The sequence below is a fragment of the Mustela putorius genome, unplaced genomic scaffold, assembly GCF_011764305.1.
Source record: "Mustela putorius furo isolate JIRA1106 unplaced genomic scaffold, ASM1176430v1.1 tig00003863_pilon_pilon_pilon, whole genome shotgun sequence".
In the NCBI taxonomy this organism is placed as follows: Eukaryota; Metazoa; Chordata; class Mammalia; order Carnivora; family Mustelidae; genus Mustela; species Mustela putorius.
In genome coordinates, this window is record NW_025422015.1 from 27,330,474 (window position 1) to 27,354,479 (window position 24,006).

The 24,006-nt window shown below is 37.4% G+C and overlaps 1 protein-coding gene across 1 annotated transcript; it reads right to left on the reverse strand.

Annotated features, from left to right (window-relative positions):
* Positions 1-1,917: 1,917 nt before the first annotated feature.
* On the reverse strand, positions 1,918-21,556 carry HINT3 (histidine triad nucleotide binding protein 3). Its single transcript, XM_004740143.3, has 5 exons — positions 21,175-21,556; positions 13,289-13,406; positions 9,286-9,355; positions 6,707-6,833; positions 1,918-4,352 (listed from the first exon to the last, which is right to left on the reverse strand). Exons 1-5 carry the CDS (start codon positions 21,373-21,375, stop codon positions 4,320-4,322), a joined length of 549 nt encoding a protein of 182 aa, XP_004740200.1. The 5' UTR covers positions 21,376-21,556; the 3' UTR covers positions 1,918-4,319.
* Between the last annotated feature and the right edge of the window lie 2,450 nt (positions 21,557-24,006).

Below are 24,006 nucleotides of genomic sequence, written 5' to 3' on the forward strand. Positions count from 1 at the left end.
GGAAGCCAGATTGGATTCTTCTTAATCAGAGGTAGACATAAGCATTTTAATTAAGTTTAATTAAGCTGAATCAGAGATTTTTTTGTATTTATATTGCAGAAAACAACTGATTCATAAGCAGATAAATCAAAAGGTATCATTTTCATTTTAGTAAACTAGAGTAGTGGGCACTTAATGAAGGCATGGGCATCAACTTTTGTTGATAGTTTTTTGATATCAAAATCTAAAAGTGTGTGAGCACTGCAATAATAAAGTGTGTGACCATGTATTCTTATAGAAAGAATTATGTCTACAACTCTGACAGTGAATCTTTCATACATTAGGGCCAACCAATTATTAAACATTTGGCAAAAACAAACAGATCAATGGAACAGAAAAAAGAGAGCCCAGAAAGAGACCCATATAACCAGCTAATCTTTGACAAAGGAGCAAAGGCAATACAATGGAGTAAAGACAGTCTTTTCAACAAATGGTGCTGGAACAATTGTACATCCACATGCCAAAAAAAAAAAAATCTAGACACATAACTTACAACCCTCACAAAAATTAACTCAAAATGGATCATGGGCCTAAATGTAAAATGTAACACTACAAAACACCTAAAAGATAATAAGAGAAAGCCTAGATGGAGCTTCGGTATGGCAATGACATTTTTAGATACATCATTGAAGTCATGATCCATTAAAGAAATAACTGATAAACTGGATTTCATTACAATGAAAAACTGCTCTGTGAAAGACAGTGTCAAGAAAATGAGAAAACAAGCCACAGACTGGGAGAATATATTTGCAAAAAGGCACACATGATAATGGACATTAATATAAAATATACAAAGAACTCTTATAACTCAACAATAAGAAAACAACTCAATTTAAAAATGGGCCAACAACCTTAACAGACATCTCACCAAAGAAGATACACAGATGGCAAACGACCACATGGAAACATGCTCCATATCATATTGATATCATCAGAGAAAAGGAAATTAAAACAGTGAGAAAGCATTGCACACTAATAGACTGGACAAGTCCCAAACACTGATGCCACCAAATTCTGGCAAGGATGTGGAGTAACAAGAATTGTCATTCATTACTGGTAATATTGGAAAATAGTATAGCCACTTCAGAAGACATTTTGGCAGTTTTTTATAAAACTAAGCATATGCTTATCATGTGACCCAGTAATCATGTTCCTTGGTGTTTACTCAAAGGCGCTGAAAATTTATGTCCACACAAAAACTTGCATATGAGTGTTTACAGCAGCTTTATTCATAGTTGGCAAAACATGGAAGCAATCAAGGTATCTTTCAGTAGGTGAATGGATAAACTGTAATATATACAGAAAACAGGATATTATTTAGCACTATAAAGAGATGAGCTATCACACCATGAAAAGACAAAGAAACCTTAAATGAGTATCACTAAGTGAAAGAAGCCAATCTGAAAAAGCTATATACTGTGTGATTCCAATTATATGATATTCTGGAAAAGGCAAAACTACACAGGCAGTAAAAAGATCACTGCTTGCCAGGGATTGGTGGACTAAGGATGAACAGACAGAGCACAGAGGGATTTTAGGGCAGTGAAAATACTCTGCATGATACTATAATGAGAGATACATGTCATTATATATTTGCCCAAACTCATAGAATGTGCCACACCAAGAGTAAGCCCTAAGATAAACTACAGACTTTGGGTAATTATGATGTTTCAGTGGAGGTGGAGGTTTAACTGCAACAAATGTACCACTCTTCTGGGGAACGTTAATAATCAGAGAGGCTATAGGGGAAATATCTGCAGTGTCTGTTCAATTTTTCTGTGAAGCTAAAACTGCTCTAAAAATTAAAGTCTATCTCTCACACACACACACACACACACACACACACATACACATACACAAAATCCAGAGAGTCAAAACTTGACACAGTATTTTTCCATATTTATTTAGCTTTCTTTCAGCTAAGTAAGCACACAACTTACCAATCACTTTACAATTCTCCAGTTACAAATAATATAACATGCAAAAGAAATGCTCTAGATAGTACTTTAAACATTTTAAAGATAAGTTATAAATTGGTTTTGTGTTGAGCTAATGTTTTGGGTAGCTACTGAGTTACCAAATACTCTTTAACTACTGAAAAAGCTGAGTGAATTTTAATTGGAATTTATTAATCTTTATAAGTAAATGAGAAAAGCTGCTAAGAACGTGAGGATTAAGGGTTTTCCAACAAAGAAGGAAAACTTAACTATGACAAGGTCTAAAACTATATAAATCAAATCAATTGACTAATCATATATTTGAGTAAGTCCATAAAGCATTTGAGAATTCCTTACATACCTCCATCTTATTATCATAATAGTGTCAGTTATATCATTTCAAGTTCACATAGTACAACATGCTGTACGTATAGAAAATTCCTTTTCCAAAGCTGGTCATATTTGAGCTGATTTCTACAAACTTGCAACTGCTAATCTGTGTAGGTGGGTCAGTGAGCTACTTAACAAAGCAGTGCTGAAGAGCCTGGAAATCTAATTTTGAGAGCTCCAAACCCGTATGTCCACTTCCAGTGACTAAAACAGAATGTGAACATTCATTTTTCTTTCTTTCTTTCTTTCTTTTTTAAATTTATTTATTTATTTAACAGAGAGAGAGGGGGAGATCACAAATAGGCAGAGAAGCAGGCAGAGAGGGAGGAGGAAGCAGGCTCCCTGCCGAGCAGGGAGCCCAATGGGGGGCTTGATCCCAGGACCCTGAGATCATGACCTGAGCTGAAGGCAGAGGCTTAACGCACTGAGCCACCCAGGCGCCCCATGAACATTCATTTCAACTGTACAGTAAATAATAATGGAAGCAGAACTCAGGAAAGTACATGTGGCCTGAACTTCCACTGTCTACTTGACAAACACTGAGTCTTAAATATTCAGTCCCACTGCCACCTGCTCTCAAAACTATGTCCTTTCCACAGTCTCTTCTGTGAACATTACAGCAGCTAATCACTGGTTTTGTGATTATAGCTGTAATCACTGGTTTTGTCTGACCCTTGTATTAGCATGAGAAGGCAGACTATCCTTTCTCACCTATATTTCCTGATCATTGCATGTTAAATATTCAGCAAATGTTTGTTAAATGGATAAATATTTATTTCAGATGTTTTAACTAAATATCCCAGATATTTAATTAAACATTGTAATAAGTATTTCATTACTTAAAACTATGTTTAATATAATGCCAAAAATAAGAACAAAACCTAATCATCTCAGCCTACTTCTAACATCAATACTTCAATCCTTGTGTTCCTCTATATTCATACACATGGTGTTACTATACATTGACACAATGCAGGATCAGCTTTCAGTACCTTATTCTTTATTCACATTCACTATTAGTGTAGATAAGCACAATCCTTAAAGAAATATGTCTCACAAAATGATGTATCAGTAATGCTAACATTAAATTTTCTCATCCAAGCTTATCTGTTCCTACTTTCAAATCAGGATTTCTTCATGATAAAATCCAGGCCTAAAACTTTTTAATTCTACTTTTCCTTTGGTACAATAAATCATAAAACAATAATTTCCACCAGTTTGTAATATTATGATAACCGTTTTATGTTTCTTCCCCATTTATATTCTTGCAGGTAAAATGCCATTACAGTGAATTCTCTTGGATAGCCAAATTGTTCTTATAAATCCATTAGAATTTACTTTATGTATATTTTACAGCTTTCAGGAACAATTTATCACAAAAATGTTAGTGAAAACCAGCATCTGAAATCTGAGTAAAAAGTGACACAAAACGATTCTTTCAATCAATAAGAACATAAGTCGCTATGTAGTATGGTACTTTTCATTTTGAAATTTTGTATGTAAACTTATATAACTGTCAAGAAATAGTTAATTTCTGTCTCCCTTCATAGTAATAAAGGCTCCAATAAAGTACTTTCCATACCAGTTTATTCTTCATAACTAAATATTTATTTATTTATTATTTATTGTAATAGACTACTAAGAAATGAAAATATTTAAGCTTTTTGAAAAAATAGCCCTTCCTGATTAAAGGGATTTGTTTTAATGGGATTTTATCTATAGTATTTTATACCTTAAACAAGTAACCATTAAAATAAAGAAGTCAATGACAAAGTATCCATGGAATTGTATCACATATCTCAGGAAACAGACATTCAGAAAAGATGTAAGGCTAGCCAGTAATAACCTCTCATAAAACCCAATGAACCTTACAATTGTAATTAGACTTCAAAAGAATGAAAATATTAGTTTATGTTGAGCCAAGATTAGGAAAATCTTCCACTGTTGACATTTTCATATTCTTAGTTTTTCTATCAAACAGTCAGCCTGTAATTTTGAAAAAACAACATATTTTTAAATTCTGGTTATTATAGCCTACATGAAATAATTCTACTGGCACCCGTATTATAAAAAGTCCCAGCAGAAGAGCTGGTTATTACATACTCTATTCCTAAATATATCTTATAAAAAATTTCTCAATAGTTTTATAAACTACAGTAAAGGCATTCCACATTGTATATACACAGGCAGATTTTTATCTTATGTGTTAAAAAGCTTCAATAAGAAAAGGAAAATAAATATAATACTAACATTTTACAAAGTAAACTAGATGTGGAGGAACCTTAAATACATGTTACTAAGTGAAAATAGCCTATGTAAAAAGGCTAAATACTGTATTGTTCCAACCATATGACATTCTGGAAAAGGCAAAATTATGAAGGCATAGATCAGGATTACCAGCAATTAAGGGAGAGGGAGAAATGAATAGGTAAAGTACAGAGAATTTTATTATACCATAATGTTGGATACATGTTACTACACATTTGTCCAAACCCATAAAATACAGAACACCAAGAATAAACCCTAGTGTAAATCATGAACTTTGGATAAAAATGGTGTGTAACTATAATTTCATGGATTATAACAAATGTATTACTGTGGTGTAGGATGTCTATAGTGGGAGACTCTGAATATTTGGGGGACAGAGAGTATATGGGAACTCTCTATAAATTTCCAGTCAATCTGGAGCCTAAAAGTGCTCTAAAAAAATAAAATATATTTAAAAAATTAAAAAGTAAACCAAAGTCTGTTAGTTATCATTATTTCAGATACTTTTCTCAAACATCTTAAATATCTGAAACATTATAAAAGAGATTTTAAAATAAATCTTGATGTCTTTATCTTGATTTTTTTCAAAGTCTCATAATATATGCTGACAGATCTAAGGAGATTTCAGATCCACAGAATGAACCAATAACAGATCTTATAACCTTGTTCATTCATTTTTTTCTAGCTAAAAAGTCATGTAAGGAAATATAGTTAAAAACATTACAAAAAATGTATTTTTAGTTACTTTATTATAAAACCATGGAGCACATAGAAACTTAGAAATATAAATAAGGAAAAAAATCCCTTTTTTAATCACACTGAATTTTTAAAGAGACCACACCAACTGCCCTATTGAATAGTCTACTAATTTTTATTTCAGACACACACACACATAAATATCTTAAATTATTTTTAAATTAAATAAAATCATCTGCACAAGTTGAAAAGAGGGATAAAAGTTTGAAACATGAAGTTTCTATAAATCATGCTTTTTAATTTCTTGGGTACCATGACTATAATAATAATAATATGCATTAACAGCAATTATTCAATTTGTAATTCAGTGATTACTTAAATATAGCAACTACAGGTCTCCTTACCATCACAGATACATAGTGACTGGTAAATTATTAGTCAAGTGGCTCTGGAAGGACAGTCACTTAATAACTAAGGCTTCACTGTCAGGGAACAGGCCTGTAATCAGCTTGAATTTGATTCTACTTTTGCCCTAGCAAAGCAGAATTCATTTTTTTAGGTTCAGTGGCTTCAACCTCAGATCTGACAGTTGATGCTACCAGGGAAGCCCTTTTCTAAACTATAAAATTACAGAAATTCAGTTTCTACAATTTCTACAATAATGTTGGTGATAACAGAGGCAACAGGTGATATTTACTAGTACTTACTATTTGCAAGGTACAGTTTTAACTGCTTTAATATAAATTATTTTATCAATCCTCTTATCCACCCTATAGCTGGGCAGTATTCTTTATAGGCAGGTAATAGATAAAGAACTTGGGTCTGAAAACATTTAAGTAACTTGAAAATGGGTCCTCAAGTAACTGATGGAGCCACAATTTCAATGCAGATTGGACTCTGGGTTCTGAACTGCTAATGCCCTTGCTCTTCTATATCATATCCTCTGCTTGCAATGGAAAGACTTAACTGTAACTTCTCTTCCTACAGATCTGATAACCTGGAAAATCTCTTAAATTAAAAATACTACTTTGGGGGGCGCCTGGGTGGCTCAGTGGGTTAAGCTGCTGCCTTCGGCTCAGGCCATGATCTCAGGGTCCTGGGATCGAGTCCCTCATCGGGCTCTCTGCTCAGCAGGGAGCCGGCTTCCTCCTCTCTCTCTGCCTGCCTCTCTGCCTACTTGTGATCTCTGTCAAATAAATAAATAAAATCTTTAAAAAAAAATACTACTTTGGGTACGTGCAAGCAGTACATTAAAGGAGAGGATCAAACCTACAAAAGCTGTTAAGTGCCTACTGTTGCCAGGAAAAGAAGAACTACACCAAAAGGACAACTATTGTAAATATTTTTATATACTGCTACTAAATAATAATACTTACTGTGATAAACCAATAGGAATTCACTCTATAAACCAATTTTGATAAGAAGCCAAGTTGATCAACAGGTGCCAGCACATGAAGGTGCAAGTGGGAGATGGAACAAAATGGCGGCATGTGGAAACCCATTCTAAAACAGAAAGGTAAGAGAGTTGACTAGTCAGTTCTACAATAGTTTAAAGCCATTTTTTCATGCTAGAACACATAAATATTAAAGATATTCAAAATAGGTTAGATTGCCACTCAGTCATCACTTTTACTGCTTTATATCCTTCTCAGTATTTACACACTTCCTTGTCTTTCTGTGCTGAAGTCCACAGTAGCAAACTCTTCATCGAGCGCTTAAGAGCATATAACGTCTCAGTAATCCTTTAATAATTCTGAGTTGGCATTATGTTTTATCATCTCAGTCCTTATCAATTTTAACCTTAAATTCTCCTAAGATATGGCTCTGCAATGAATCTTTAAAAAAAAAAGTTACAGGGCACTTCTGAGATCTTTAACTTTTAGACTGTATAGCTGAGGCATAAAGTTGTTTGCTGTGTACTATGTTTGGCATAAATTCCACCTTTTTCTTTAAAAAAAAGATTCCATGACACTCAAGTAGAAGGGTTTCTTTATTCCAAGACATAGCCAGTAGATGGTGCACCTTCTCCTTTAATAAAGTAGTCATTTCCTCATCACCCCATCTTCCAGTAATGAGATTATTTATATCATTATTAAAATTATCACTCAAATTTCTTGCTTAATACTGAAAATAAGTAGGGCGCCTGGGCGGCTCGGGGGGTTAAGCTGCTGCCTTCGGCTCAGGTCATGATCTCAGGGTCCTGGGATCGAGTCCTGCATCGGGCTCTCTGCTCAGCAGGGGGCCTGCTTCCCTTCCTTTCTCTCTGCCTGCCTCTCTGCCTACTTGTGATCTCTCTCTGTCAAATAAATAAATAAAATCTTTAAAAAAAAATACTGAAAATAAGTAAAATGATAGTTATTCATAATAATCCGCTTTATAAAAACATTTATAAGATAATTCCTTTGACTACTAACAGATTTCTACTAAGGAATTTTTAAAATATGATTCTATATCTTAAAAATCAGTTTACAATTTTATAAATCCACTTAGAAATTCTGAGTGGAGCAAGGCACACATGTAACAATAATTCAAGCCAAAAGCCTGGAAATATTTGCCTCCTCAAACTATAAGTGAGTCTCAATTAAAAAAAAAAAAAAAAAAGACTACAATGAGAGGGAGTGTAAGAGGGCATAGGAGATGTGGTCTATTGCAGCAACACAGGACTGATAATGGAGAGTCAGAAACACAATACATATTGAAAAGCTTCCCCCAGGGGTGCCTGGGTGGCTCAGTGGGTTAAAGCCTCTGCCTTCGGCTCAGGTCATGATCTCAGGGTCCTGGGATTGAGCCCCACATTGGGCTCTCTGCTCAGCAGGGAGCCTGCTTCCTCCTCTCTCTCTCTCCCTGCCGCTCTGCCTACTTGTGATCTGTCAAATAAATAAATAAAATCTTCTAATTAAAAAAAAAAGAAAAAAAAAGAAAAGCTTCCCCCACTACAGGAAAAAGAGGCTGAGTTTTCCTTCTGGGAAACAGGATTCAGGTAATGTAGAATCAAGTAACCTAAAAGCTAGAAGCAATTCAAAGGTTCATTCAACCCTTTCATTTCAAAGATGGGAAAGCCAAGATCCTTGAGACTTCTCAAGGTCACAAAGTGAGGCAGTAATAGAGCAAGGATTGAGACTCTTGGTCCAATGTTCATTCTTCTACTATAAACACTCCTCTGATGGGGAAGGGAATATATATTGCTTTTGGCCAAAGGGTCTCAAATACCATCTGTCCCCTTACACTTGAATAACACTTCATAGTTTTCAGAGAATTTTCACACACACAATCTTATGTGAATCTGTATGTAGGCAGAACTGGTATTATCTTGGAGAGCATAAATGCCTCAAGTATCATAGCCAGTATGAGCCCAGTACACAACAAGTAGCATGGAAAGCATTAGCGCTCAGGTCTCTTTAAATTCCAGGTCAGATGTTAGAAGTAAATCTAACCAAAATCTAGCCACTGGTCACACAGGACAAAGTCCAAAGTGTTTTAAAAAGGAAAATACACTATTTAGATTAAGTAAAATAATTGCCACATTGAACATTATAAGCTTTTTGCTCAAATTTTGGTGAACGCCAGAGATCAGCTCAGGAGGCAACAAATTCAAGTTAATTTCACACTAGAAGTATAATATTTTTCAATCATATAAAATATTTTCTAAAGAAAGAAATTCAACTTACATACAATTTTTATACAAATAGACATACCGAACAAAGAAAGGTGGACTTCTAACTATGTTACCTACCCACTGCTTAAATAGACTTGTCTGCCCAAACTCCAAGTGGTGATTGTTAGATGCTGAGACATGAGAGGAAGAAGTTTTATTTATTAAATTTATACTACCAATGAACAATGTATGCTCACTTTCAGGAAAACTGTACTTAAGCCACTAGGAGAGAACATTTTCTAGGAGAGAACATTTCAGAAAACCAACTACATATATTGGTTTCTATGGAAGTATACATACCTCGCATTTTTGAAGTCAGTGAAATTATTCCTTTCAAGAATAGTTTTTCCAACAGTCACCATGCTCTCAACTAAAAAACATGAAAGAAACCACATTACACCGTAGAAGACATTATTAAATTGTAATTAATTTTAAGTTTTCTAATCAAAAGTCATGTTCAGTGGGTAAACATTTAAAGACCTGTTTAATAGTTCTAAGTTACTGAGAAGTTTACTCATCAACACTGACATGAAGGTTGAAGCTATCACAAAGTACGGTGTGCAGGCTGACTTTGAACAGCTGCTGAAGAGTACTAACAAGTGACTACTTAGGACGTCTGATCCTGTTGAGGTCTAATTCTAATCATAAGGAGACCAAATAAGAAACAAAAACACGTTTGAATCAAAAAGGCAGACAGGAAAACTGAATTTGTCTTTCAGCCCAAATTAAGGATATGATAGTCCTTTATGTCAGCCTACCTCTGACTAGCTAAATGTTCATATATTTGTTTTGGCTTCTGAACTCTATCTGCCTTAGCATCTTTATAATCTTGGTGCTTTATGGCCTTCAAATAGGAGTGCGTTTCCAGATGAGAAAAAATTTGGTAACCTGCAATCTCCTAAGCATAATGCCAAACTTGAGATCTCTTTTGTTTCCAAATGGTGTAACCAAGTATTTGTAAGGGGGAAGAAATGAGAGAATCTATAGATGATGGTTGTTATAAAAGAAGTTCATAAAATTGTTGCAAATGCTTAGGTCTCTAAATCAGGCTTGAGCAAGGAGGATGACAGACTTCCATGACTAAGTCAGTACCATATGGTCTAAAAATACAAACAACTCATTACTTCAAGCAAGACTGCATCTTGCTTTCTTTTAAAATATTCCCAAGATCCCAGACATGGGAGAAATGTTTTCTCTTAATTTTTTTTTAAGATTGTATTTATTTATTTATTTAAGATTTTATTTATTTATTTTACATAGAGAGATCACAAGTAGGCAGAGAGGCAGGCAGAGAGAGATGGGGGAGAAGCAGGCACCCTGCTAGGCAGAGAGCCCAATGTGGGACTCGATCCCAGGACCCTGAGATCAAGACCTGAGCTGAAGGCAGAGGTTTAACCCACTGAGCCACCCAGGCACCCTCTTAATTTCTTAAAAAGACATATGACTGCGGTGCCTGGGTGGCTCAGTCATTAAGCATCTGACTTCAGCTCATGTCACCATCCCAGGGTCCTGGTATGGAGCCCCGCATAAGGCTCCTTGCTCAGCAGGAAAGCCTGCTTCTCCTTCTCCCACTCCCTCTGCTTGTATTCCCTCTCTCACTGTCTCTCTTTCTCTCTTGTCAAATACATAAATAAAATCTTTAAAAAAATAAAAATGTAAAAAAAGACATATGACTGCTTAATGCAATAATTTTAACAACACCAAGATATTATAAAGTATGTAGATATAATATATATGACAACAATAACACAAAGTGTACCAAAGTTTATCACATTTTTCATGAATTGATACAATGTGAATTCTAATTAGGCTATGATAATTACACTAGTATTTTAATATCTCTAGAGCAACCATTTAAAAAATTTGAAGAGGCATACATAAAAAGGCAAGAAATAAAGTAGAATAACAAAAAATATATCTGATCAACCACAAGAAGGCAGGAAAGAAACAGAGCAATAACAACAAAAAATGGAACAAACAGAAAACAAATGGCAAGATAGGACACCTAAATCAAACTGCATCAATAGTTACATTAAAGGATTATGAACTAAAAATTCAATTAAACACCAGAGATTTTCACACTACATTTAAAAAATAATAACAAATAAGCAAGATACAACTATATTGCTATCTTCAAGTCTTTAAATATTAATATTCACTTTGTTTGAAAGTATAGAAAAAGATACACAGTGTGGACAGCAAGTAACAAGAAAGTTATAGTAGTTAAATTCATGTCTTACAAAATAGACTCGAAAAGTATTTCCAAAGATAAAGAGGGACATTTTACAATGATAAAAAAGGATCAATTCACTGAGAAGACATGACAATCTTAATTATGTATTCACTTAAAATCAGATTCAAAATACATGAAGCAAAACCTATTGTCTCCCTTGTATCTCACCATTATCTACCCTATTATTTCTTTCTTTATACTTATTTTGGTCTAATTCGATTGCCTATTTCCAGCATCCTAAAGTAGAAACTTGGGTCATTGGTTTTAAACATCCTCTTCTAACATAAACATATACAGCTATAAATTTCCACATAGGTATTGCTTTGGCTACATTACACAAATCTTGATATGTTGTATTTTTGCTATCAATTCTATATTGTTGTCTATATTTATTTGGAAATTTATTTGGAAATTATTAAAAAGTGTGTTAATTTAAAATATTTAATACATTTCCAGGTTTTATTATTTTTCTACTTTACTTCCATTGTCATCAGAGAACATATGTTACAAGATTTCAATAATTTGAAATGTATTTAGACTTACTTTATTGCCTAGAATATGGGCTATCTTGGTGAACACGTGCTCTTAACAAAATGTGGATTTTATAGTTGGGTGGAGTTCTAAAAGTATCAATTATAATCACAATGCTTGATGGTGTTATTGAGCTCTTCCACATTCTTATTTATTTTGCCAACTTCATAGATTGTATATAAATACTAATTACAAGAAACTTTAAGCTTATTACAGAAATATTAAAATACAAACAAGATCAGAAAGAACGGTATAATGAAATCCCAAATACCCACCACGCTGCTTCAAAATTGGTTAACATTTTATTTGCAACAGTTATAAAAACTTTCAATAAAGTAGAATGCTAGAAAAAGAAAACCAAGCATAAACATATTTCTCCCTCCTTAAAAAACATAAGAAGGAAATACTTAAGGCATGGCGGCTGCTGCTTGATACTAAATATTGCAAAAATATTGGCCTTTATCTGCTGGAGTAAATATGAAATGTACTCATAGAAGTACAAGATGACTAAGAAATTTTGCAATACTGAGAAGAAACACTTGAAAAACTGGTAATTCAATAGTCTAAATACTAAATGAACTACACATCAAAGTTTTCCATCAAGAAATTTCTTATTCACCTCCAAAAAATCTGGCCCAATCTATCTATCTTGTCAGCTACTTAAATTTTTTTTTTTTTTTTTTTTGACAGACAGAGATCACAAGTAGGCAGAGAGGCAGGCAGAGAGGGGGGGGGAGGCAGGCTCCTCACTGAGCAGAGAGCATGATGCGGGGCTCGATCCCAGGACCCTGAGACCATGATCTGAGCTGAAGGCAGATGCTTAAACCACTGAGCCACCCAGGCATCCCAGCTATTTAAATTATTAACCAAACTAATCCCAGGCCCTGGAGATAAAGGCTATGAAAGCAGATATGAAGTGAACTAAGAAATGTCTTAGGAAATGACTGGTAAGTCACAGAAATCATCAGTAGGAAAATACAGGATAATCCTAAGAGACATGATTCAAACTCTTCTTTTCAGAAGCTAAAACGTCATTGCTTAAATCTCATCACTAAACTTTGGGGTTAGTACCTCTACACAAGCAACTTACAAGACAGGTACCTTGGTCTCATTTTTGGTCTCATTTTTGATAGCACCTATCATGGTCTCATTTTTGATAGCACCTTCCATTTTCAGAGTCAAGGAAAGCCATCATTTTAAAACATAAAGAGGCATTATCTTTTAGAGATTTTAAAGATTAAATAACATGATGTTTAGAATCACTTTAAATCCACTGTGGGAGAAGGTTAATAGATGAAAAAGACTGGCCACAAGTTAATAAAAGTGGTACTTGGGTGATGACCACATGGAGATAAAACTATTTTCTGTATTTTTGTACATATTTGAAATTTTTCATAACAGAAGTTTCACAAAGTCATAATAATGCTCCTCTTTCGTTAACACCTGGCTAGGTTGTTTCTTTTTATTGTCACTGTAACTACTATCAACTCATGCCGATTCAGGATGATATAACCATGAAAAATACTGTGGTCATCTTACCCAGTTCTATATGATCTTTCTTTAGCTCTCTACAGTTTCCAAGATGCTTCTTTGGCACCACAAGATAATGATGAGGTGCTGCTGGTCTGATATCTTTGAAGCAAACTAGGTCTTCATTCTGAAGGGAAAAACATCATTTGTCAGTGAATTTTTTAAAAAGAATTTTAAAAAGAATATTTAAAAAGAATTTCCTATTCTCCTAATTTTAAAAAGAATTTCTGGCATGTCTTCCACACCATAAATCTCAGTCTGATAGGGAAATGGTACTTATGTTATACAACTAATCCCAGCTGGGCATTAAGTTTATAAAGACATGTTTTAGCATTCTTCATGAGATGCTCATTAGTTAGCAATGAGCAATGTTGAAGCCTTATATAAAGCAGTGTTGAAGACTTATATAAAGCTAATTTCAGGAAAACAATTATCAATGAACTTTAATAAGAGTTCATGACCAAAGGGGTGCCTGGGTGGCGCAGTGGGTTAAGTGTCCCACTCCTCGTTTTGGCTCACATTGTAATCTCAGTATCATGATCTCAGGGCTGTGAGATGGAGCCCCATATCCATTTCATGCCCGGGGCGAGGGGGGGGGATGTCTGCTTGAGATTCTCTCTCTCTCCCACTCATGCTCTTTCTCTCATATAAATAAATCTTTTTAAGATTTTATTTATTTGACAGAGAGAGAGAGATCACAAGTAGGCAGAGAGGGGGGGGGAAGCAGGCTCCCCGCTGAGCAGAGAGCCCAATGTGGGGCTCGATCCCAGGACCCCAAGACCATGACCTGAGCCGAAGGCAGAGGCTTTAACCTACTGAGCCACCCAGGCACCCCCTCATATAAATAAATCTTTAAAACAAAGCAAAACAAAACAAAAAAACTTCCTTACCAACAATCCCAAGGTTTTTTTAAAATTTCTTTATATATTTCTCCATCTCTACCTAAGGGTTTTTCTTAATATGTACTTTTAAAGGTTTGACTACAGAAACATAGCAAATTTGATAAACTGTTTTTTTATATTTAATTTTTTCCAAAGTGGTATGTTCCACAATTAAAACAGGAAAATAATCTAGCATCCATATATCCAGAGGTTGCCTTTCTATACATTTTTTACAGCACTTATACACAAATACTTTTTTGTTCTGTTTATAGCATTAAAAAGCCCTTAAAATGCTAGAACATACTCCTGTATAGTACACTAAGTGTCCAATCCATTATATTAGTTTTCTGATTTACATACTCCACATAGTTATGAGAGGAAAAAAGAAATGAAAAAGGGAGTCTTTCAACCTACTGACACTTGAGTTTCAAGATTTTCCAAAAGAAAAATCAATATTCCCTAAATATCCTTATTCAATATGCTATCTAAAAAATTTTTCAATGGATAAACCACACATGAAAAGATGCTCAACACCACTCATCATTAGAGAAACCCAAATCAAAACCACAATGAGATGAAACTTCACACCAGTCCAATGTTAGTATTAAAAAGACAGGAAATATGTGTTGGCATGTATGTGGAGAAAAGGGAACCCCTGGGCACTGCTGATGGGAATGCAAACTGGTGCAGCCACTATGGAAAACAGTATGGAGATTCCTCAAAAATTAAAAACAGAAATACCATATGATTCCCAGTTCCACTACTGTGTATTTATTTACCCAAAGAAAATAGAAATACTAATTCCAAAAGATGTATGCACTCCTATGTTTATTGAAGCATTATTTAGAATACCCAAAACATGAAAACAACCTAGGAATCCATCAATAGATGAATGAATAAAGGAGATACAATGTACATATACAATGAAATATTACTCAGTCATAAAAAAGGATGAGATCTTGCCATTGGTAACAACACAGATGGAACAAAAGGGCATTATACTAAGAACAAACCGGTAGCTGCTAGAAGGAAGGCTGGGTGGAGGCAAAACAGGTGAAGAAAAAGCTATGCATTTTAGTCAGCCAATGCAATCAATGATTGAGTTAGATTTTCATTAAGCTTTCTAAAATATTGAAATTGGCCCTCTGATGTTACTCTCTTTCCTGTGGCTACTACTAAACTAGCCATTATCTAGACTCTTCATTTTAAGACAGACTTTCCTATTCCAACGATACAATGACAAAAAATATGAAATGATACATGTACAAAGCTATCCTTTGCAGCATGATTTGTAATAGCAAAAAAAAAAAAAAAAGAAAAGAAAAGAACCCAAAGGTCCAAAATTCAACTAGGAGACTAGCTGAGTAAATTATAGCAAATCCATACAATGAAGTACTATGTAGCTATAAAATATAGGAATGAAGATCTTTATATACTTAAAAGTCATTTCTGAAATGTACTTTGAAGTTAAAAAAATTAAGGAGCAGGAGAGTGTGGTAAGGCCATCTTTTATATAAGAAAAGGGAGTACAAATATAAACATATACATACAAATTCTCACAATAAAAGGATAAACTAAAAATATATTTTTTTTAGTTTTTTGTGAGGGAAGAGGAACAGGGTAAAGATGATAAGAGAATGGATGCTAGACTTTTCCAAATGTACTTAGCTTTACAATTCTGATGTTAAAAACATGAATATTTAATACTCTTTTGGACTTCAAAATAATCCCTATGAATTGAAAAAAAACGAATAAATAAACCTAACTATCACCTTTATAACATAACTACATAAAGAAAAGACATTTCTTTTTTTTTTAATATTTTATTTATTTGAGAGAGACAGGACTAGAGTGCATGAGAGAGAGAGTGCACAAGTTGGGGGAGATGAACAGAAGGAGAGGGAGAAGCAGATTTCTCCTCGGAGCAAGGAGCCCAAGCAGGGCAGCTCTCAGGATTCAGGGACCATGACCTGGGCTGAAGGCAGATGCTTAACCAAGTAAACCACCCAGGCACCCCCAAAGAAAAGATATTTCAAGTGACTTTAAAACACAGAATTTTGACTACCCATCCCTAATGACAACTAAATGAAAACTTTTCATTTATGCTTTCAATGCAGATCAGAAGCAAGCTTCTCAAGTGTGGAACATGCCATAGTTATCCTTAAACTACAAGTGAATAACATATAGTAAACTTGAAAGATTGCTTAATAAATAAAAGATGCTTAAATAGAAAAATAAAGCTACCAATGCTTCCTTCTCTGCTCCTTAAAAAAAAAATGGTGTCATTATAGTTTTTACTACTTTCCAAGATCTTTCAGTCTATCCTCCAAAACACATTCTTTTTTTTTCTTTTTAAGATGTTATTTATTTATTTGACAGAGAGAGAGAGATCACAAGTAGGCAGAGCAGGAGGCAGAGAGAGAGGGAGGCCTATGCAGGGCTCAATCCCAGGATCCTGAGATCATGACCTGAGTCCAAGGCAGAGGCTTAACCGACTGAGCCACCCAGGTGTCCCCAAAACACATTCTTAAAGTTGGAATCATGGCCGCTGTTTGATTTTAACAGTGTTTCTCAGCCTTTTTTCATTACCATCCCCCTAAGGAAACTTTTTAGATTTTTTTTCCCCTAATGGCTGCCTTCCCCCTGGATATTTTAATACCACAGCCAAATTGTACATGTGTTTCTATCCTAAGTGCTATACATACGTTTTATATATATAAATAATAAACTTTTTTTGCCCCTGCTCCTGCCCCAGCCAAGAACATCAATTTTTACCCCTTTTGAGAATGCATGGATTAGACAACGGCTAGTTCATCTTCATTATCAGCACTGAATCCAAGCATCTCGGCTTGGCATCTATTAAATATGACAAACTATGGTAAAAAGGGTAGATGGGCACTCGACCCCCATTCCAAATACTTCTGTGTCTTTAGTACTGCAGAAATTTAAAAAGCTAAAACCCCAGATGGAATTTAGATCTTTCAAACTAGATGTACTTCAGACTTCAGTGCTTTGACAAGGTAACCCAAGAAAAAGCAATCTTTCTGCAGCTTGCGCTAGTTCCACCAGGCAAACATGGTCAGCTCTAAGGAACCGAGATTGTTTTTTCTTTCTCCCCTGTCCCCATTCCAATGTCTGGTCAATTGCTAGTCAAGAGACAGACATGAGACATCCACTTTTCTGGTGCCACGACCTACCAGTGCAGACCCAGGAGGTACAGTGTAGCTCTGAACCTGTTATTTGTCGAAGTGGAAATATGTAGGTGCCGCAAGCATTTAGCGCCCAGAGGTCGGAAATGGGAAACATCCTACAATAGGTGAAACAGCCTGAACAACAAAGCAGAATCCAACCTCAAATTCCTCAACCATGGCAGTCACACTGCTTCCTCAACTCTGAGTCCCATCTACAGAGACATCTTCCTGAAGTCTAAGTTCCAATGGCAGTCACCTGACTCCTAACTTCCTGGCTGTGGCAGAGGAAACGGGTCCTCACCATGCAAGTGCTGTTCTGGATGTCATTTTATTGATTGATTGGTTGATTGATTGATTTTTTAGATTTTTATTTAAGGACACTTGGGTGGTTCAGTGGTTGAGCACTGCTTTCAGCTCAGATCATGATTCCAGGGTCCTGGGATCAAGTCCCACATGTTTGTGCATGTGCTCTCCCTCTCTCTCTCTAAAAAATAATAAAATTAAATTAAAAATATATTTTTATTTATTTGACGAAGAGAGTGAGCACAAACAGATGGAGTGGCAGGCAGAGGGAGAGGAAGAGAGAGAAGCAGGCTCCCCACTAAGCAGGGAGCCCAGTTTGCTACTTCATTCCAGGACCCTGGGATCATGACCTGAGACAAAGGCAGATGCTTAACAGCCTGAGCCACCCAGGCACCTTCTAGATGGCATTCTTGAAGGCTTTTCCTTCAACCCTTGCAATGACTTTTTTAGCAAATAATTCCCTATATTAAATCCATTTCTGCTTTAAGTAGCCAGTTTTTCTTTCTGCAAATAACCCCACTGATATCTAAAGCAAGTAAGTAACATTTGAATGAACATTTCAGTACCACCCCATCTGAAGTGGAGGGCAAATCTGGTTAAAGAAGAGGGAGGAATTGAAAATGAAGACTATGCGGGTTACATTATCCCACCAGCACCACCAAGACCTGATTTTGATGCTTCAAGGGAAAAACTTCAGAAGCTGGGAGAAGGAGAAGGGTCCATGACAAAGGAAGAGTTCACAAGGATGAAACAGGAACTGGAAGCTGAGTATTTGGCAATATTCAAGAAGACTGTTGCGGGACACCTGGGTGGCTCAGTTGGTTGGGCGGCTGCCTTCGGCTCAGGTCATGATCCCAGCGTCCTGGGATGGAGTCCCGCATCGGGCTCCTTGCTCCGCGGGGAGCCTGCTTCTCCCCCTGCCTCTGCCTGCCATTCTGTCTGCCTGTGCTTGCTCTCTCGCCCTCTCTCTCTGATAAATAAATAAAATCTTAAAAAAAAAAAAAAAAGACTGTTGCAATGCATGAAGTGTTCCTATGTCGTGTGGCAGCACATCCTATTTTGAGAAAAGATTTAAATTTTCATGTCTTCTTGGAATATAATCAAGATAAACTCTGAAGACAAGACAGTGTTTTGCAAATACTCTGTAATAACAGCAGGACACCTGGGTGATGCTCTTGATTTCGGCTCAGGTCACAATCTCAGGGACGTGAGATCAAGCCCTGCATCAGGCTCTGTGCCCAGCATGGAGTTCCTCTCCTTCTACCCCCTCCCCAATCCACTCATGTTCTCTCACTCTCTCTCATATAAATAAATAAATCTTTCTAAACTATTAAAAAAAAAGAAGAGGGAGGACATTAAAGTTAAATTAGTATTTCCTCTGTGTGGCCTCAAGCAAGGTGAAAATAAACATTGCGCCTGGTATTTCTCAACCATGTTTTCACTGTCACCGCTTGCAAGACATTCTTAAGAACTCCCGGTTCCACTCTCATGATATTTTAATGCCACAGACATACTCTTTATCTGTTTATGTCCACTATGTTTACTTTTGCCTCACACACACAGAGTAAGATACTGTCACCCTAAAACCAACTTTTATCCCTCTCTGAGAATGCATGGCCTAGTATTAGCTTAGTTTCAACTCTGCAGTCTACAGCACAAATACACTATACAGATGCTTACGGAGTAAGGAGTCTTCTCTAGCTTTTGCCAGAAAGATTTCCCAGACTAAACCCACATGATGCTGGTAACTCCAATTATTCCAAATCACATGTTCTCCTCTGGACTTAATTATAAGTCTACCCTACTTTATATAAACCCAATAGTTTCTAAATATTTACAATAAACATATATAAATGAATATAAGAATAGACTATATATATAATGCAAAATACACGAAGATTAGATTCTCTTTTTGAAAAGATAAATCTTTGAGCTCTTATATATAAAATCATTTTAGATTCAATTTTAAGATCTGCAACTTTTTGAGGCATGTTGCACAAACATGTGCATCTTGCTTGCTTATGTTCTGTATTATATGGACTACTGTATATTTTAATCCTATGCCACCTATGTAGGGTATAAATTAGTTAAAAGTATTTAATGTGTCTAATTTCTCCTATAAAAATGTTCCAGGCTTTTTACATAGTTTACTCTGAGAATGTTCTTCATAGAGAAAAAAATCCTGACCTTTGGCCTGGAAAAACCACGACAGAATTCTGGACCATCCCAACCCCTACGGGTGACCGTTTTTATTTTTAAAAATTAATTTACTCTTTTCCTAAGATAATTTATTTATTTGAAAGAGAGAGAGAGAGAGAGAAAGATCGATCATGAGCCCAGGGGAAGGGGAGAGAGGAAGGAGACTCCCAGCTGACCAAGAAGCCCAAGGCAAGACTCAATCCCAGAACCCTGGGATCAAGATCCGAGCAAAAGGCAAACACTTAAGGACTGAGCCACCCAGGTGGCCCCCTCCATGACTATTTTTAGACAAAACTTTTTACATTATTAGTAGCTATTATTTACTAGTTTTCCTCAACATTGGTACTTGAGTGTGCATAATTTTTTATGTGGTGCAGTCCTGACTGTGGCTCAGTTCAGCAGAGGCCTGCTCTACAGACAGCTGATGTACTGACCCCTCTCCCTATCAACCGCTTCCTGTCTTCACTCCCTCCCCTAGTCAAGCACAGATTTCAAGGTCTATCACTTCAGTCGTCTCTCTAGCCATAAATTCGTACCTTTGTCTCCAACACTAGGTGGTGAGAACAAATGCAACTCACTTTTAACGAATGAATTAATGATTACTAACAACAACAGCCAAAAAAACAGAATCTTTGGATCTGATCCTCTCCAAAGGCTGTTTCTTTAAAGGCAAGTAGAACCAGCAGATGAAAATGATTTCCAGATACCTGTTTTCAAGTACCTGCGCAAAATCTCAGTGCTCCGAAAATGGGCATTCGTCCCAACTGACCACGCCTGTGCGAACTTTACCCTTCAGTGGAAATCTGGGGCTTATTAAGAAATAGTTTGACCTCGGCTCCACCCCCGACCCCTGCCTAACTTCTGTCAGTTCAATGAAGCTTTTCCCTATTACCATCGTCTCCTTTCTACCAGTTCTTCCCCTCAGTCGCAGAAGGAGAGAGTGCAGAACTGAAAAGCAGTGTGGAGAAGCGCAGGGGGTGGGGATGCGGGGGCGGGCGGAGGAGTCCCTCCGGTAACGACAAGCGACAAATGCTATTTTCTGCCAAATACCTCGTACCTGCAGACAGAAGCCCAAGTGTCTGGCTTTATCGCTACATTGTCCCCCCGCTGCCCACCCCTCGGCACAGCAACAATAATGCTGGAGACAGACCCCACTCGCGAGAAGCAAATGCGTCACTAACACCAGGACACCCCGCCTGCCCCACTCCGGTCCGCACCTGCGAGGTCTCCCTCCCGGGGGCCTGACACGAACCCACCGCGGTCCGCCACGGCGCGAGGCTGGTCCCTGCCCCGTCCCACGCCAGGTCCGCACGCAGCCCACCTCGCAGTACAGGAGCTCGGTGCCGGGTTCCTGCTTCGCCGCGATCCGGCAGAACACGCACTTGCTACTGTAGTCCTCCGCCTTCGATGACGTTGCGACAACCTCGGCAGTCTTCGGCGAAGACACCTTAGATTCTTCAGGCTTCACTGCCTCAAAACCAGCCTCGGATTCGACTCGACCGCGCACCGACTCCTCAGCCATCCTAGCCGCCTCAAGGTGGACAGGAACCTTGACTGCTCTCGCGCCGCTCGCCCTGGGCTGAGTCCGCCTCCTGCAACGCCTCACTTTTACCTGGAGGTGTCGCCCTCCGCCTGCCGCTGGGAAGGGCAGGGATTTGAGCGCATGCGCAGATCAGTCTGACAGTAGAGTAGTGGCGACGACGCGACCCGCCTTAAAGCCAGAGGCCAGGAAGGGGAAGCGTGAGTACGCACGTGGGCGCGACTGGAGGAGCTGGCGGGGTTTACGGAAGTAGCTCCGCCCCCCTGCGTCTCCTTGGTAATGACGCACCACGTCCTTCGAGACGCAGGAGCGTGCACCGGCGCGGTGACGTCACCGGCGCGCCCTAGTGCCCGGCCAAGTGGAAGCTGGTGGGTATGCTGGCGGTCTTTTTTCAAGCTGCAAGTTGGTTTCTCCCAGGAGTGTATTGTGGTGTTAAAAATAAAAGTTTTTTTTTTTTTAATTCATAGGTTTTAATAGAGAATGAGCACAATTTCTTTTCAACATAGATTATGTTTGATGTTTCGTGTGTACATTTTCAGCCACGACAGTTTTAGGTCCCTTAAGTTCAAAATACCCAAAACTGAATTTCATATCTCCTTTCTTTGTTGTTGAAAGCATTAGCTAGTTCAAAATAGTGGCCTTTACCTCACATTCCTTAAACACAGGTAGATGCGGAGTCGTTAAGTTTATAGTCTGTACTATTCCACGAATTCGTTGCTCGAGCTTCATGCCTCAACCACTACAGTAACCGGTTTCCCTCCTTGACTCTCTCGTCACTCAAAAACCCGTACGTAACCCTCGCGCCCCAAAGAAAAAGTCTCAGTTAACTTGGTATTGGAGGTGGACTCTGATTTGACCCAGCTTTTCATTTTATAATACTTGGTATTTGCTGAACACTTAAAGTGTGCCATGTATTTTCTCAACCAAACAAGGTTGGTTTTACAATCCTCATTACAGAGATGAAGAAACAAACTAAGAAAAAGGTTTGTCTAACTCCAGAACCCACCAGCCTTTTTAAACACAGACTCTTTTTCCTTTTTTTAAGAGATTTTATTTATTGAGAGAGAGAGAGTGAGAGCATGAGCGAGAAGGTCAGAGAGAGAAGCAGACTCCCCATGGAGCTGGTAGCCAGATGAGGGACTCCATTCCGGGACTCCAGGATCATGACCCGAGCCCAAGGCAGTCGTCCAACCAACTGAGCCACCCAGGTGTCCCAGAACTCTTTTTTTAACACTTAAAAACTTTTTAAACTAGCTCATTATAGTATCCTTGTTATTTGTTGACTTAGAAAATACCTAACAACAAAGTCTTATTGTTAATTCAGTCTTGTTTTTGAATGATTTCTATTGTATTAATTGAAATCATTTATGTATTTTTTTAAAGATTTTATTTATTTATTTGACAGAGATCACAAGTAGGCAGAGAGGCAGGCAGAGAGAGAGAGGAGGAAGCAGGCTCCCCGCTGAGCAGAGAGCCCGATGTGGGGCTTGATCCCAGAACCCTGGGATCATGATCTGAGCCGAAGGCAGAGGCTTTAACCCACTGAGCCACCCAGGCCCCCAGCATTTATGTATTTTTAAAGTAGTTGTACATAGGTGTTCAAGACTTTTTTCATTCATCTTTCAGTTTTCCAGTGGTGTGGGGGACCACTATAATAGCTTCACACCCCGTTGGGAATCCAAAGCAGGGTTCAGAATCCCTACGTTACTTTACCTTCCTAACTATCCACTATTTCCGTGCACTGTACTACAGACACCATGTTTTTTTTTTTTTTTTTTTTTTTTTTTTTTTGTCAGAGAGAGAGTGAGAGCGAGCACAGGCAGACAGAGTGGAAGGCAGAGGCAGAGGGAGAAGCAGGCTCCCTGCAGAGCAAGGAGCCCGATGTGGGACTCGATCCCAGGACGCTGGGATCATGACCTGAGCCGAAGGCAGCTGCTTAACCAACTGAGCCACCCAGGCGTCCCATCATGTCACTTTTTTAATCCACGCTGTTCCTTCTGAAATATCTTTGTTTCTAACTCTGCACATCCAAATTCACCTTCCAAACCACTCCTCAACTGCTCTCTACTTCATGACATTTTTTTTTTAATTAACCAAACTGAAATAAGTACTTTCTCTTGTGAATTCACAGAGTAGTTTTTCAGTACTTCTCTTGTAAAACTTAATGCTTTGTATTCTATACTGTTTATGTGCATATATTTCTTACTAGAAATCATATTCCTTGATAAAGAATGGGTGTCTTTGAACCTACTGTAGTGCCTCATACAGTGCTTTGCATGTAGGTAGATCCTCAACAGCTGTCTGATGAATAAAAGAATCATTAGGAATAAGGCTGCTGCATGCATGGGACTGTTCAGATCACACACTGTAGAAGAACACTATAAATAAGAATATGCTAATTTACATTGTAGATAAACATTACCATACATAAAGTCACAGACAGGCCTAAGAATTCTGGAGCAGTGAAGAGCTAACTCCTACAAGAACCCACAATCAGTATGTGTAACCACATGCACACACTCTAGAGACCATTCATTCACCTACATATTGGTGCACATTTGCACAAGTTGTACCTGTCCTGACTACATTCCTAGTGACACCTGTGATTGGTCC